General features: G+C 37.8%; 1 protein-coding gene across 1 annotated transcript; it reads left to right on the top strand.

The window, feature by feature from the left end:
- The first annotated feature begins 105 nt into the window (after nt 1–105).
- Nucleotides 106–1383, top strand: LOC114389832. Its single transcript, XM_028350558.1, has one exon. It carries the CDS (start codon nt 106–108, stop codon nt 1381–1383), a length of 1278 nt encoding a protein of 425 aa, XP_028206359.1.
- The last annotated feature ends 12507 nt before the right edge of the window (nt 1384–13890 follow it).

Below are 13890 nucleotides of genomic sequence, written 5' to 3'. Positions count from 1 at the left end.
TTTTCCGTTTCTGTATTTGACACCTCTTTTTACTTTCGACAGTCCCATTTTTAATTTTTTTTTCTATTTGACACCACAATTTTTTTTTGTTCAGTCCTCTTTTAAATGGCTGAACCATCATCCGATGCTGCTATTGCAAGTGCAACGAGGAAAAATAAGGCAAACTCAGGCTGGAAATATTGTCATTCACCGGTGGAAGGAGATACAAACACCATTGTTTATAATTTCTGTGGAAAAATCACAAAGGGAGGAATAACCAGAGCCAAACAACACCTGATTGGGAAGTCGAGTAACGTTGCAGCTTGCAAGAAAACTCCACCAAATGTAGTCGAAGAGTTGAAGGAATATATGGCTACCAAAAAAAGTGGGACCACTTACAGTACTTCTGGCAGTAGTAATATGACAAATATAAGAGATTTTGAATTTGGTGAACCAATTGGATGTGATGGAAGTGAAGAAGATGAGTTTGCGGACTCTTGTAATGTTGCTGCAAGTGCAAAGACAAAGTATGGAACTAAAAAAGGACCAATGGACAAATTTTGTAAGAATCTAGAAAATGCAATCAATCGGAGAAAAATGGAGATGTTGAGGCAAATGAACATTAGAGAGTCAATGGATAAGAATGAAGTATTGAAGGTGCATCAACATATTGCTCGCTTTTGGTATCAAGCAGGTTTGTCATTCAACCTCATTAAATTGAAAAGCTTTGAGAATATGGTTGCAGCCATTGGTCAATATGGGCCACATTTGCCCATTCCTAGCTATCATGACATCAGAGTTCCACTCCTCAAGAAGGAAGTTGAATATACTGAAAATTTGATGAAAGACCATAGGGAGCAATGGGTCAAGTATGGTTGTACTATTATGTCTGATGCATGGACTAATCGGAAACAAAGATGCATCATTAATTTTTTGATTAACACTCAAGTTGGTACCATGTTTTTGAAGTCTGTTGATGACTCTGATTTTGTAAAGGCAGGTGAAAAGCTTTTTGAGTTGCTTGATGCCATTGTGGAGGAAGTTGGAGAAGAGAATGTTGTTCAAGTTGTAACCGATAATGGGAGCAACTATGTTTTAGCGGGTAAGTTGTTGGAGGAGAAAAGGAAACATATTTATTGGACTCCTTGTGCAGCTCATTGTATTGATTTGATGCTTGAAGATATTGGGAAGCTTCCCTTGATAAGGAAGACAATTAGAAGGGCAATTAATCTAGTTGGGTTTATCTATGCCCATTCTAGTACCTTAAGTTTGTTGAGAAATTTTACAAACAAGAGGGAATTGGTGAGACATGCTATTACTAGATTTGCCACTTCTTATCTAACCTTGGAAAGGCTCCACAAAGAGAAAGCAAAAATTAGAAAGATGTTTACTTCTGATGAATAGACCTTGAACAAGCTATCTAAGGAGCCTAAGGGAAAAGAAGCTGCAAAGGTAGTTCTCATGCCTTTTTTTTGGAATAGTGTGGTTTACACTCTTAAAGTCATGGCTCCACTTGTGAAAGTGCTTCGTCTTGTGGATGGTGAAAAGAAACCAGCCATGGGCTATATTTATGAAGCAATGGACAAGGCAAAAGAAACAATTATCAAGTCTTTTAACAGCAATGAAAGCAAGTACAAAGATGTGTTTGCAATCATTGATAAAAGATGGAATTGTCAGTTTCATAGGCCATTGCATGCAACTGCCCACTTCTTAAATCCAGAGTTCTTTTATGACAACATTGACTTGGAGTTTGATTTTGAGGTCACCAATGGTTTGTTTGAGTGCATTAAGAAGTTGATTCCACAATTTGATGTGCAACAGAAAATTCTAACTGAGTTGCATCTTTACAAGATTGGTGCTGAACACTTTGGTTCTGACTTTGCAATGGCTCAAAGGAAAACTCATTCTCCTAGTAAGAAACTTTTACCATATGACAAATACAAATACCATACTATAATATTGATCGAGGTCGTACCCGAATCAAATAAACATGAAAATGCAGTAACTAGGAAGTGATCCTAGGTCGTTTCCCAACGAGCAGTGACAAACCAAATGTTCATAATATACTTGCAGTAACAGTAACAGTAACGATTGGGGGGTTGTTTGTTTTGTGATTAAAGAGCAGAACAAGTAAACTGGAATACGAAACTACTAATATTAAAAACGGGTTGTTTCCTCTGATTCAGAAGCCATTCTCTTATCCTGGGTTATGGAGAATTCGTCCCTAACAGTCAACCACTTAATCCAACCCTATTTCAATTTACTAAGCGAAAATCAACTTAGGGTTTTCAATACGTGATTAGGCACCACGTACACCAGTTAGCCCTTCGTCCATTAAGCATGAACACAAGTTAGGCTCAGAGGCAATTAATCGAACACGAAGCGTGCACTGATTAATATTCACGAAATTGGGATAACTGGTGAAGGGAAACTGCCAGGAAACCACATTACAAGCGAAACCTCAAAGAGAGTTGGGCTTCGTCCTCAAAAGGAAACAACACCAGAAAATCTAGCCTTCCATGGATTCAAACAGAAAACGCAAATGAAACATGAAACAGAAACATAAATGAACAGAAACGTAAATGAACAGAAACGTAAATGAAAGTAGAAGAAGAAGCACGAATGAACTCGTAATTAGAAGCAGAAAACGGAAATTTGCATTAAGAACGAAAATTGTAACAAGGGAACAGAAAAACGTGAAAACCTAAAACCAAAGCTCTGAATAATGAAAATAGCATAACAGAATGCCCTCCACGAATCCCAAGGCAGCTATTTAAAAAGAGTCACTCAAAGTCACTGGGCCCTATTACAATACTCTGGCCCAAAACGAAATAAACACTGAATAACATAAAATAAAATTGCGAAATTTCCTAATTAGAAATTAACTAAGGTAAGCGCTGTTTTATTTGTCCTCTTCAAGTCCACAACCAAAATCCAGATTAAGCCCAATGTTTCATTAATTCCTGAAATTAGATTAAAAACATCAAATTAGCTAAATGAGCCCAAATAATAAAACTGCCTAATTAATTGACAATTAAGACCAATCAATAATTAAAATGGTGCAAAAAGGGTTTAGAAAATAGAAGAAAATGATGGCACATCAAAATCCCCCATACTTAGTCTTTTGCACTCCTGGGCAAAATGAAACAAAGAACAAAATCCAAGGATATCAAAGGGAGACAAACAAAAACATTCACATATTTCTCAATGAACATCAAGGAATGAAAGGAATGGGTAACATCTAACATAAGGAGATCCAAAAAGTCAAGACATTCATGAAAATCATCCAAGCAACCCAATCATGGCAAAATAGTTCATCAGCTCAAGAATGAAAAGTGATAAAGCCTCACAAGATATACACTCTATCTCTCAAGTGTCTAGGCTACTATTTACCCTCAAAGCACCCATGAAAGCAAACACCACATAAACTTGGCAAGATTCTAAAATTGACAATCAACCCATAAACACAAGCACATGAGGATCAAAAGGTCTTTTAAGGTTGTAATGGGGCCAAGGACAAGGTATGGAAAAATATGGAATAAGTGGCTAAATCCCAAAGGGATAGAGGAGCAATGGGGAATAAGTGCATATTAAGAAAAAATAAGAAAATAAAAAAAATAAAGATAAAATTTAAACATGAAGAGTAGAACCAAGAGTTTCATCATTCTTGTGCCATTTAAGATCTTATTCACTCAACTTTATTGCTTTTCTTTTTCTTTTTTTCGAATTTTTTTTTTTTACTCTATAGCCTTTGAGAAACAACATTTCATTCAGCATGTCCAACATTTAACCAATATACAATGTACATCAAGTATGGCCCAAAATACATCATGAAGCATAGCCAACAAAACAAGTTGTCCAATGAAACAAAAACCCCCCACACTTATTCCCAAAACAATTCCAAAGCTCCAAAATTCCTTAAGGATATGGTATTATCATGGTTTTTCACTTAAGGCTTGTAGTGAGCTTCAAAACAAGGAAAGGGAAACAAGGCTCAAAAGGGCTATCAAAGGAATTAATTCAAGGTAAGTCCATTTGGCTAGAAGCTTATAAGAACAAAATTTCCTTAATAATTTCCAAATATGCATGTGAATTAGGACGCATCAACAAGAATCAAGCCAAGGCTATTGTGCAAGCAATCAATGGGGCAAAACACACCAAATGATTATAATGATGGATGGCTCAAATTCTCACAAAGGTAAAATCATCACTTTCAAATTGAGCTTTCAAAACTATCATGACATGTAGAGAAGAATCAAGGATTTCAAGTCACAAAATGTCAAGAACTTTTATTTTCAAAACAATTACCCATTTCTTGAACATATCCTATAATTCAAAGAAAAACAAGCAAAGTCGTATGTGCACACAAAATTGACCCAAAATATTAAACTAAAAATCCGACGAAACTAACAACATTAACAAATTAACACAACTAACAAATTAACAAAACCAACAAAACTAGCAAAATCAAAAGAACACTCCCCCCCCCATACTTAAACAACACATTGTCCTCAATGTAGCACAATTAAAAGATTAAAAACAATTAAATCATCAAAGAGAATCGGACAAGTGTAATAAAAGCAAAGAAGGAGATAGGAAAAGAAAAACTCCCTAAGTCATGGTGGAGGAAGAGTAGGGTGGAGTAAGGAAGTCTCTTCCACCACTACGTCCACTAAAGAAGGGTTCGTGAGGAATGACTTAAGTCGATGTTCGTTGACCTTAAAGCTCTTGTTTGTGGAGTCGCTTTTGATCTCAACTGTACCATAAGGAAAAACATTAGTAACAACAAAAGGACCAATCCACTTAGACCTCAACTTACCACTCATGAGTCCAAGCCTAGAATTATACAATAACACTTTTTGCCCAACCACGAAGTCTTTTTTAACTATCATGCTATCATGGAACTTCTTGGTCTTTTCTTTGTAGAACTTGGCGTTCTCGTAGGCTTCTAGGCGGATTTCATCTAACTCACTCAGTTGCAACTTTCTTTCCTCACCAGCTTGATCCATAGAGAAGTTGCAAGTCTTCACTGCCCAGTAAGCTTTGTGCTCAATTTCCACTGGAAGATGACATGCCTTTCCAAAGACAACCTGATAAGGAGACATTCCTATGGGTGCTTTGTAGGCAGTCCGATGTGCCCAGAGAGCATCATCAAGCCTGGTACTCCAATCTTTCCTGCTTGGCTGCACAATCTTCTCTAAAATTCGCTTGATTTCTCGGTTAGAAATTTCTGTCTGTCCATTGGTCTGGGGGTGGTATGGTGTGGATACCCTGTGTACCACCCCGTACTTTTTAAGCAGGGCATGCATTGTCCTGTTGCAAAAATGGGTTCCTTGATCACTAACAATTGCTTTAGGTACTCCAAACCTGCAAAACAGATTAGACCTGACAAAGTCTGCGACAACTTTAGCATCATTAGTTCTAGTGGGCTTGGCTTCCACCCATTTTGAAACATAGTCAACTGCAAGGAGAATGTAAACATAACCAAAAGAGACAGGAAAAGGACCCATGAAATCTATACCCCAGACATCAAACACCTCACAGAATAGCATAGGTTGCTGAGGCATTTGTTGTCGCCATGTAAGTGTATTTCCTGCTCTCTGACACTGCTCACAAGTGCTGCAGATCTTCCACGCATCTTTAAAGATGGTGGGCCAATAAAAACCACAATCAAGCACTTTGTGAGCTGTCCTTTGAACACCCAGATGACCTCCCGGTGCGGAAGAATGACAGAACTGCAGGACTGAGTCAGTCTCATGATTTGGAATGCACCGTCTAATGACCTGATCACTGCACAATTTCCACAAGTAGGGGTCATCCCAAATAAAATGCTTAGCATCACTTTTAATTTTATCTTTTTGGGCCTTAGATGCTAAGGGAGGAAAAACAGAGGCAACTAAATAATTGACAATGTTAGCAAACCAGGGAGTAGAAAGAGAGTCAGAAATACTATACAATATATACAAATGATCATTCGGGAAATTATCCCGAATAGGTGAATCTGCATCAGAGACACGTTCGATCCGACTCAAATGATCAACAACTAGATTTTGTGCTCCGCTCCTATCACGGATCTCCAAGTCAAACTCTTGGAGCCAGAGCATCCATCGGATCAACCTAGGCTTAGAATCAGCCTTCTTCAACAAGTACTTTAGAGCTGCATGGTCAGTATAAACAATAATGCGAGTACCAAGCAAATAAGATCGAAATTTTTCAAGAGCAAAAACTATGGCTAGAAGCTCTTTCTCAGTAGTAGTATAATTTGCTTGGGCAGCATCTAAAGTCCTAGAAGCATAATATATCACCCTGGGCAATTTATCAATTTTCTGAGCAAGGACAGCCCCCAATGCATAATTTGATGCATCACACATAAGCTCAAAAGGGGCTGTCCAATCGGGTGCTTGGATGATGGGGGTGGTAGTCAACGCTCTTTTGAGGCAATCAAAAGCCTCTTTGCATCTGTCATTAAAGTCAAACTCCACCTCCTTTTGCAACAAGTTGGACAGTGGAAGGGCTACTTTGCTAAAATCCCTTATAAAGCGCCTGTAGAATCCTGCATGACCAAGAAAAGATCGCACCTTTCGCACACAAGAGGGGTAAGGCAATTGTGAAATAACAGAAATTTTTGCAGGATCTACTTCAATACCCTTATTGGAAATAATGTGGCCTAAAACTATACCTTGCTCAACCATAAAATGACATTTTTCAAAATTTAGAACAAGGTTAGTTTCAATGCATCTATTCAAAACTTTTTCCAAACTATTCAAACAACCATCAAAAGAGGATCCATATACAGTGAAATCATCCATAAACACCTCTATGCAATTTTCTAAAAAATCACTGAAAATACTAATCATGCACCGCTGGAAGGTACCAGGGGCATTGCACAGGCCGAAAGGCATCCTCCTATAAGCAAAAGTGCCGAAGGGGCAGGTGAATGTGGTCTTTTCCTGATCCTCAGGAGCAATAGTAATTTGCATATAACCAGAAAAACCATCAAGGAAACAGTAGTGGGATTTACCTGCCAGGCGTTCAAGCATCTGGTCAATGAATGGCAGGGGAAAATGGTCCTTTTTGGTAACCTGGTTCAGCCTCCTATAGTCAATGCAGACTCTCCAACTGTTCTGCACCCGAGTAGGAATCAACTCCTCCTTCTCATTTCTGATCACTGTGAGGCCAGTCTTCTTCGGGACTACCTGGACGGGACTCACCCATTGGCTATCGGAGATAGGATAAATGATTCCAGCTTGCAAAAGCTTGGTTATCTCCTTCTTCACTACATCAAGAATCACCGGGTTGAGTCTTCTCTGTGGTTGCCTTACTGGTTTAGCTCCATCCTCTAAATTTATTCGATGCATACATGTGGATGGGCTAATACCAGGAATGTCCGCCAGGGTCCAGCCTATAGCCTTCTTATGCTTCTTGAGAACTGACAACAACTTCTCCTCTTGCTCATCAGCAAGGGAGGCAGATATAATCACTGGAAAACTCTTGCTATCATCCAAGTAAGCGTATTTTAAATTTGATGGCAGAGGCTTCAATTCTGGTGTGGTCGGCTGGACAGTGGTAGAAGGAGATGGTTTCTCAGCCTTTACCTCATAAAGAAAGTCAGAGGTATGTTTACTTCCTGTAACATGGTTAGTCCTATCTGACTCTATAAAATCAATCTCGAGAGGTAAAACACCACCATCAGACATGCAATCAATATCACTCTCAGATTCTCTCTCAGCATCAAATTCAGACATATGATCAAGTACAATTTCAGACTCAATGCATGAAGAGTGAGAGGCATGCAGATTAGAATAAAGATCAGTCATGTATTCATCAACAACATGGTCAATTATTTCAGCACGAAATACAGAAAGATCTTCAGATGGGTATTTCATAGCATCCAGAATATTAAAATGAACAGTTATATCACCAAACTCCATGGACAGTGTGCCTGCATAAACATCTATCTTAGTTCTAGCAGTTTTCATAAAGGGTCTGCCTAGAATGATGGGAACTGATCCTTGAGAAAATCCATCTTCCATATTCAAAATATAAAAATCAACAGGGAAAATTAGTTCACCAACTCTAACTAAGACATCTTTTATGAAACCAACAGGATAGGAAACACTTCTATTAGCTAAATGAATTACCACATCAGTTGACTGCAAGGGACCTAGAGATAGAGAATTAAAAATCGACAGAGGCATAACACTAACAGAGGCTCCTAAATCTAGCATGGCATTGTCAAACTTACTATTCCCTATAATACAAGGTATGCTGAATGTACCTGGATCTTTGCATTTTTCAGGAATTTGAGGAACAGATTTACCAATCAATGCGGAGACATTTCTGCCCATGCTAATTCGTTCACTTCCTTTAAGCTTCCGCTTATTAGTGCACAGCTCCTTCAAGAATTTGGCATATCTTGGAATTTGCTTTATTGCATCCAATAGAGGTATGTTTACCTCTACTTTTCTAAACGTTTCCAAGATCTCTTTCTCTGCCTCTTCCATTTTTTTGTTGGAAACTGCTCTTGGAGGGAATGGAAGAGGGGGAATGTGCTGCTTCTGCAAATCAGAATTACCTGTGGAAGAAGATTCACCTGCACAGAAATTGTTAGGTAAATTTTTGTCATCACCTTTTTCTGGAATAGAGTGAAGTTTGGCAGGTTCATTTGCAGATGAGGAAGGTGCTACGGGTTGAGGTCCTTGACACTGCTTTCCCGACCTCAATGAAATGGCACTGACATTTTTGGGATTTTGGACAGCTTGAGAAGGCAGCTTGTCAGAATTCTGGGACTGTTGTTGATTCAATTGGGTAGCCAATTGTCCCATCTGATTGGTTAAGCTCTGAATGGAGGCTCTGGTCTCTTGCTGAAACTGCATGTTCTGCATAGTCATTTGCCTCACAAGTTCTTCGAGGGAAGGTTGTGGAGGGGCCTCAACTGTTGGCTGTTTCAGGGGTTGTTGCTGTTGTTGGATTGGTGGAGGAATGTATGGTCTGCTTGGGCCAGCAGCATTTTGGAAGGAAGAAGCAGGTTGCTGTTGTTGTTGCTGAGGGCTGGACCATCTGAGGTTAGGGTGATTCCTCCATCCAGGGCTGTATCTGTTGCTGGAGAGGTCATAATTGCTCTGCTGTGGTTGATTTTGCTGCTGAGGTTGAGGAGGTCTATTGTAAATATTTGCAGCATAAGCTTCAGGCTGCTCAATTGCTCCAGGTTGCTGCATGGAAGGGCAAAGGTTTGTATGGTGGTCAGCAGAGGAGCACAAACCATAAACCCTTGCGACAGGTACAGATTTCTGATTCAAGGCCAGCTGGGTTACCAAGTTAACCAATGCATCCAGTTTGCCTTCAAGCTTCTTAGTTTCAGATGATGCAGATGGGTTTGTAGCTACCTCATGCACTCCTCTAATGACTATGGCATCATTTCTGGCGCTAAATTGCTGGGAGTTGGAGGCCATCTTCTCAATTAAATTTCTGGCTTCAGTAGGAGTCATGTCTCCAAGGACTCCACCACTGGCAGCATCTATCATATTTTCTCCATATTACTGAGTCCTTCATAAAAATATTGGAGAAGAAGTTGTTCTGAAATCTGATGGTGGGGGCAACTGGCACATAGTTTCTTAAATCTCTTCAAGTACTCATACAGGCTCTCTCCACTGAGTTGTCTAATACCTGAGATATCCTTCCTGATGGCTGTGGTCCTGGAAGCAGGGAAAATTTTTTCTAAGAATACTCTCTTAAGGTCATCCCAGCTCGTGATGGACCTTGCAGCAAGGTAATACAGCCAGTCCTTTGCCACTCCCTCTAATGAATGAGGAAAAGCCTTCAGAAATATGTGATCCTCTTGGACATCTGGGGGTTTCATGGTGGAGCAGACAATGTGAAATTCTTTCAAATGTTTGTGCGGGTCTTCACCTGCAAGGCCATGAAACTTTGGAAGCAAATGAATCAGTCCAGTTTTAAGAACATATGGGACATTCTCATCAGGGTATTGGATGCACAAGCTTTCGTAGGTGAAATCAGGTGCAGCCATTTCCCTTAGAGTCCTCTCACGAGGTGGAGGTTGTGCCATGTTCTCAGAATGTGCAAAATCAGAATGCTCAGAATCAGAATGCTCAAAATTATAATGCTCAAGATCAGGATGTTCAAAATCATCAATAACAGAATGCACAAATTCACCAGTTATGGAATGCTTAGAATGATCAAAAGGTATAAAATGATGCCTAACTAATCTATGAAATGTCCTATCTATCTCAGGATCAAAGGGTTGTAAGTCAGATGGATTACCTCTAGTCATACACTACATTCAGCATGCACACAACTAGTTGCCTTATCATGTAAATAAAGGTGTAGGTTTGAACTACAGCTACCCTCAAATGATATCCAAATGACTTGAAATTTTGTGAGCAACCTTATAAAATGATGAGAAGATAGCACAAAAAATTTCAGACAAAAATTCAAAGTCTAACTATGAAAGCTAAAAATGGTAAGTTAAGAAAAATAAGTGAATAAAACTTGAAAAATAAAAAACTTTTGACAGAATCGCTTTTTTTGGACGATGGAGACCTCAGCCGCCTACGGCCGGCTGTCACGGCATAGGAAATTTTTTTCTACCCCAAATGCATATATAATAATTGCGATTCTGATAACCGGAGCAAAAGTTATGGCCGTTTGAAGTTTTGACAAACACAAAATTTGCTAGTTTTTTGGAACTTTCAAATCTGACCAAACTAAAGGCTCTAGCTATTTTTCCCACACAATATGGATTAAAAGAAGTTACCACAAAAAAATTCAGCCAAAAATAACAACCCTAGCTACCAAAACAAAAAATAATTCAGCATGGGTGGTCGCTAAAATCCGTCTCTAATTGATTTCTACTACTACTCTGTTTTTGCCGCAAGCACAATCTTCACAGCGAAACACCCAAGACTGAAACAGGGGAAACGCTTAATGGGAAAACTGAAACAGAACACACATTAAACAAAATACCAGGACACTAAACAACACTAACACACATACTAACACAATACTAACAATTTAAACATAAAACACGAAAGAATTAAACACACAACACTAGCTAGCTATTATGAACCTTTGGACACTGCTCCCCGGCAACGGCGCCAAATTTGATCGAGGCCGTACCCGAATCAAATAAACATGAAAATGCAGTAACTAGGAAGTGATCCTAGGTCGTTTCCCAACGAGCAGTGACAAACCAAATGTTCATAATATACTTGCAGTAACAGTAACAGTAACGATTGGGGGGGGGGGGGTTTGTTTGTTTTGTGATTAAAGAGCAGAACAAGTAAACTGGAATACGAAACTACTAATATTAAAAACGGGTTGTTTCCTCTGATTCAGAAGCCATTCTCTTATCCTGGGTTATGGAGAATTCGTCCCTAACAGTCAACCACTTAATCCAACCCTATTTCAATTTACTAAGCGAAAATCAACTTAGGGTTTTCAATACGTGATTAGGCACCACGTACACCAGTTAGCCCTTCATCCATTAAGCATGAACGCAAGTTAGGCTCAGAGGCAATTAATCGAACACGAAGCGTGCACTGATTAATATTCACGAAATTGGGATAACTGGTGAAGGGAAACTGCCAGGAAACCACATTACAAGCGAAACCTCAAAGAGAGTTGGGCTTCGTCCTCAAAAGGAAACAACACCAGAAAATCTAGCCTTCCATGGATTCAAACAGAAAACGCAAATGAAACATGAAACAGAAACATAAATGAACAGAAACGTAAATGAACAGAAACGTAAATGAAAGTAGAAGAAGAAGCACGAATGAACTCGTAATTAGAAGCAGAAAACGGAAATTTGCATTAAGAACGAAAATTGTAACAAGGGAACAGAAAAACGTGAAAACCTAAAACCAAAGCTCTGAATAATGAAAATAGCATAACAGAATGCCCTCCACGAATCCCAAGGCAGCTATTTAAAAAGAGTCACTCAAAGTCACTGGGCCCTATTACAATACTCTGGCCCAAAACGAAATAAACACTGAACAACATAAAATAAAATTGCGAAATTTCCTAATTAGAAATTAACTAAGGTAAGCGCTGTTTTATTTGCCCTCTTCAAGTCCACAACCAAAATCCGGATTAAGCCCAATGTTTCATTAATTCCTGAAATTAGATTAAAAACATCAAATTAGCTAAATGAGCCCAAATAATAAAATTGTCTAATTAATTGACAATTAAGACCAATCAATAATTAAAATGGTGCAAAAAGGGTTTAGAAAATAGAAGAAAATGATGGCACATCAAATATGCATTTACAACAGAATTCGAAATTGCTAACCAAAACTAAAATTCATCATTGCTTAAAGTGAATCCTTGGAATGATTAGTTGTTTAGCCTTCAATGGTCATCACAGATGGAAGAACAACAAGAATTAAAAAAAGAAAGGAGAAGAATAGAGTTGAAGAGATGAAAAAATATAAAAAACAAGTGAGAGAAGAGTTTTATCTAAAACTTGTACTAGAAGTTAGTGTTTATTATAGAAAGTGACTCTCACTAACTAACTAACTCTAAAAATCAATTGTGAAACCCGATCCGATCATTGACCCGATCAAGGTAATGGGTCAGTGGTCCAACCGATGGGTTAGTAATTGACCTAATTTGACCTGATATATATTAAAAATTTAAAATTATATATGTATCTATTATATATAAAGTATATAACTAACATTATTTGAGTAAAAAAATTCGTCCATACTTTAAAATTCAAAATAATAATAATAATTAATAATTAATAATAATAATAATAATAATAATAATAATAATAATAATAATAATAATAATAATAATAATAATAATAATAAAGACATCAAAACGATAACGTAGACATAGTCCTTTTTTTAAAAAAAAAAATTGGTCAGATTGGACCAGCTTAACTGAGGTCCAGTGACCTAACCGGTCAAGTTAATTGCATGATCTTCCAATTGTGTGACCAATTCAATAGTGAAATTGGCCCAATTAGACCACCAGGTCTCAGTTGGACCGATCTGTGTGGTTGGACCAAATCAGATTTCACAATTATGCTAAAAATACACTAAATAAACTAATATATACTCTAACTAATTAGAAGTAATGGACAAGCCCTGATTTGACCCACCTAATCTCTCTAATTAAGCTAATTACAAAATACAAAGGCCCAAAATTCGCAACACAAAATCCAAGTGCAGAGACTCTAACTTCCAAGCCCAAAATGAGCCTCAAAGCGACAAGGTTCTGACAAAATTGTAGCTCTTTTCATTAACTTTTTAGAGACTACTCATATACTCTTTTTGGAGTTCTGTAACATCCTGTAGGTCCTACACAAGACAGATATATCAAGTAAGTACAAGTCTGAAAGTAAACAATGATCATCAATTAAGTCCAATTATTTGTCTAAGAACAATACTAAATTAAGGTGAAAAAATAAGAGTAAAAGAAATGTCAAATAAGCTAAAAAATAAAAAAATAATAAACTAAAAATACTCTATCATTATTCAGGCTACAAGTGCAATGAGACTACAAGAAGCAGAATTTGAATCAAACCCATGACTTTTTTCTTCTTCTCCTCCTTCTTAATCAATCAACCAACCAACCTTATAGTTCTTAGTGCAAATTAAATTTGACTCCAAGGTTGTCATGAATAAAATAAATGGCATTGTTAAAGATGTTTCTGAGCTAGGTAACATTTTAAATAAGTGTAAGCCCTTATTGTTAATCAATCAAACCTTTTATATTAGTTATATAAGGAGACAAACTAATGGTGTGACTCATGTCCCGGTAACACCTTTTTCTAGTCTCCAACTTTTTCAGCGTATTCCGATTTATATTGCTTCTTTGGTTATTATTGAAATTTACATAAGCTTGTTTCTCAAAAAAGAAAAAAAAAAAGAATAGCCTGGCCATTTC

This window comes from Glycine soja, chromosome 16 (assembly GCF_004193775.1).
Source record: "Glycine soja cultivar W05 chromosome 16, ASM419377v2, whole genome shotgun sequence".
Lineage (NCBI taxonomy): Eukaryota > Viridiplantae > Streptophyta > Magnoliopsida > Fabales > Fabaceae > Glycine > Glycine soja.
Note: the sequence above shows the minus strand (reverse complement) of the source record. Positions and strands in the feature narration are given on the sequence as shown.